We start from the raw sequence: 2,314 nt of genomic DNA on the forward strand, positions 1-2,314 counted from the left end.
ATCTGATTGCTCTAAATGACATTTCCAAACAAGCTATTCTCTCTATCATTACTTGAGTAAGAGCATGACATCTGAAGAGAAAAAAAAAAAAAATGAGAGAAAAAAAGTAGTACAATGGAAACAATTACTAATTTTTCATTTGGCTAATTTTATACAGCATATATATAATTTTCAAACAAAATACATGATTTTGGTCCTATCACTTTAATATATAAAATTCATCAGACTGACTTGTAAAATGAAAAGTATGCATTCTCTACATACTTATTGAATGTTTAGAATTTTCCTTTCCTTATGATTGCTAGCATCTAATTTTACTGACCATATCAACTGAAATCTTCAAAACCTTTGAGAAGAGAAAATATCCATTTTGGGAAAGCTTTAGATTGTAAGCGCAATATTGGTGTAATGAACATTGGGCAGGGGGTATTTGTAATTTACTAGCTCAATGATTTTCCATTTGAACTAGATTCAAGCCTGACCAGTCCTTTTCAATTTGAACACCTATAAATTCCCCTCCACTTGGAGTCCATTTTGAAAATCAAGAGTTCCTCACAAAACTCAATACAAACCCCCCCCCCCCCCCCCCCCCCCCCTCTCTCTCTCAACCTCTTTGCTCCTTTGAAAATGGCAATATACCAACTCAATCTAGCAGAAAATTCACTGAAACCCAACAAATTCCAAACCTATCAAAGACCAAATGAGATATCATTTTGGGCTTTCCTTTTTATCCATTTTCATTTACATTTCCATATTTTACATCTTCAACCTCTCTCCTTTCTCCCTCATCAACACCACCAAATTCTGGTTCTTAGTTTCCAACAGTCTCATTCTCATCATTGCAGCTGATTTTGGTGCATTCTCTTCAAGAAAAGAAGCAGATTTCTATGAAGTGTATGCAAAAAATAGCCAAGCAAATAGCATTCCATCATTCGAATCACAATACTGGGAAATTGTCAAGACAAGCATTCCCCCACAAAAGGAAGAAAATTCACAAGAAAGTCAAGAAAAAAACAAAAAGGTTTGTGTTTCTGTTGTTCACAAGAGCAAATCCTTGGAAAATGAATTAAAAGTTATTGTAAAAGATGATCCAAACCAGTCTAATGAGAGACTCCGAAAAAAGATGTCAGAATTCACTCCAAAAGCTGATAATCATGAAGCTTGTAGTGAAAAGAAAAATGAAGCAAAATATGTTCGTAGCATGTCTTGTAAAGATTTTCCAGTTAAAAACATTGAAAACAAAAATATTCTACGCAGGACAGAGTCCGAAAAGCATGAGCCAGATGAAGAAGAAAATGAGTTTGTAACCATGTCCAATGAAGAACTCAATAGAAGAGTTGAGGAGTTCATTCAAAGATTTAACAGGCAGATTCGACTTCAAGCAGCTCAAAACTGAATTTGCCAAATTTAGAAAGTCCTCCAAATCAGAAAAAAAATAATTGAGAAGAAAGGAGATTTTCCAGATGCACTTGGTTTCTTCCTTTCTTAGCACTTGGTTTCTTCCTTTCTTACATGTTTTCTTTCCTCTCCCTTGTCTTATATGTTATCATTTTGTAGTGTATATGTGGAAAATGCAATGGAGTTTTGCGCCAAGTATCTTATGATTTATTATAACTTTTTTTTTTCTTTTTCTTTTTTAATATTATAATAAAACTCAATGAATAATAATAATAATAATAATTAAATATAACAAATTAGTACAAAGAAACTATCAAAGAGAGGGAGAAATCCAAATAAGTACGGGTAGAGAGTTTCAAATCACTAATCCCCTAATAAAATAGAAGGATTCTGGTCAAACAAACTAGCTCCGTTAGTTTTACGATATATATCGACTATTCGATATTTTTAGAGGTAAATTGATAAATATAATTTACATGTATCTTACGATATATAATACGTGATGTTATGTACGATACGTAATACATAATGCGATACATACGAGACATGACTACTTAAATTTACTTTAATAATTTTTTTTAAAGTAATTAAATTTATTTTTTAAAAATAATTAGGTTTCTCTTATGTTCACATCTGATAATCCGAACCCTCACTTTTTAGGACTTGTTCAGTAAAATATTCATGTAAAAAATCAAAATAATATCGGTAGCTATATGTTTAAATCAATTTTGTATTACAAAAAATAAAAGATTATTCTTTAAATTATATTTATTGTTCATTTTTTTTAAACAAATATGATTTAAACATATAGATATCGATATCCAATCATCTTTATTTTTTACATGAATATTCTACTTAATGAATCCAAAGAAGTGAACAATTGGAATTACCGAAATCGGTTTCAAAATGGGCCTAC

The 2,314-nt window shown here is 30.9% G+C and overlaps 1 protein-coding gene across 1 annotated transcript; it reads left to right on the forward strand.

Moving 5' to 3' along the window:
- The first annotated feature begins 700 nt into the window (after positions 1 to 700).
- Positions 701 to 1,396, forward strand: LOC114297544 (uncharacterized). The gene has a single exon (XM_028241972.2). The coding sequence runs from the start codon at positions 701 to 703 to the stop codon at positions 1,394 to 1,396; it is 696 nt and encodes a 231-aa protein (XP_028097773.2).
- The last annotated feature ends 918 nt before the right edge of the window (positions 1,397 to 2,314 follow it).

Source organism: Camellia sinensis, chromosome 9 (assembly GCF_055761805.1).
Source record: "Camellia sinensis isolate YWXY chromosome 9, ASM5576180v1, whole genome shotgun sequence".
NCBI classification, from domain to species: Eukaryota; Viridiplantae; Streptophyta; class Magnoliopsida; order Ericales; family Theaceae; genus Camellia; species Camellia sinensis.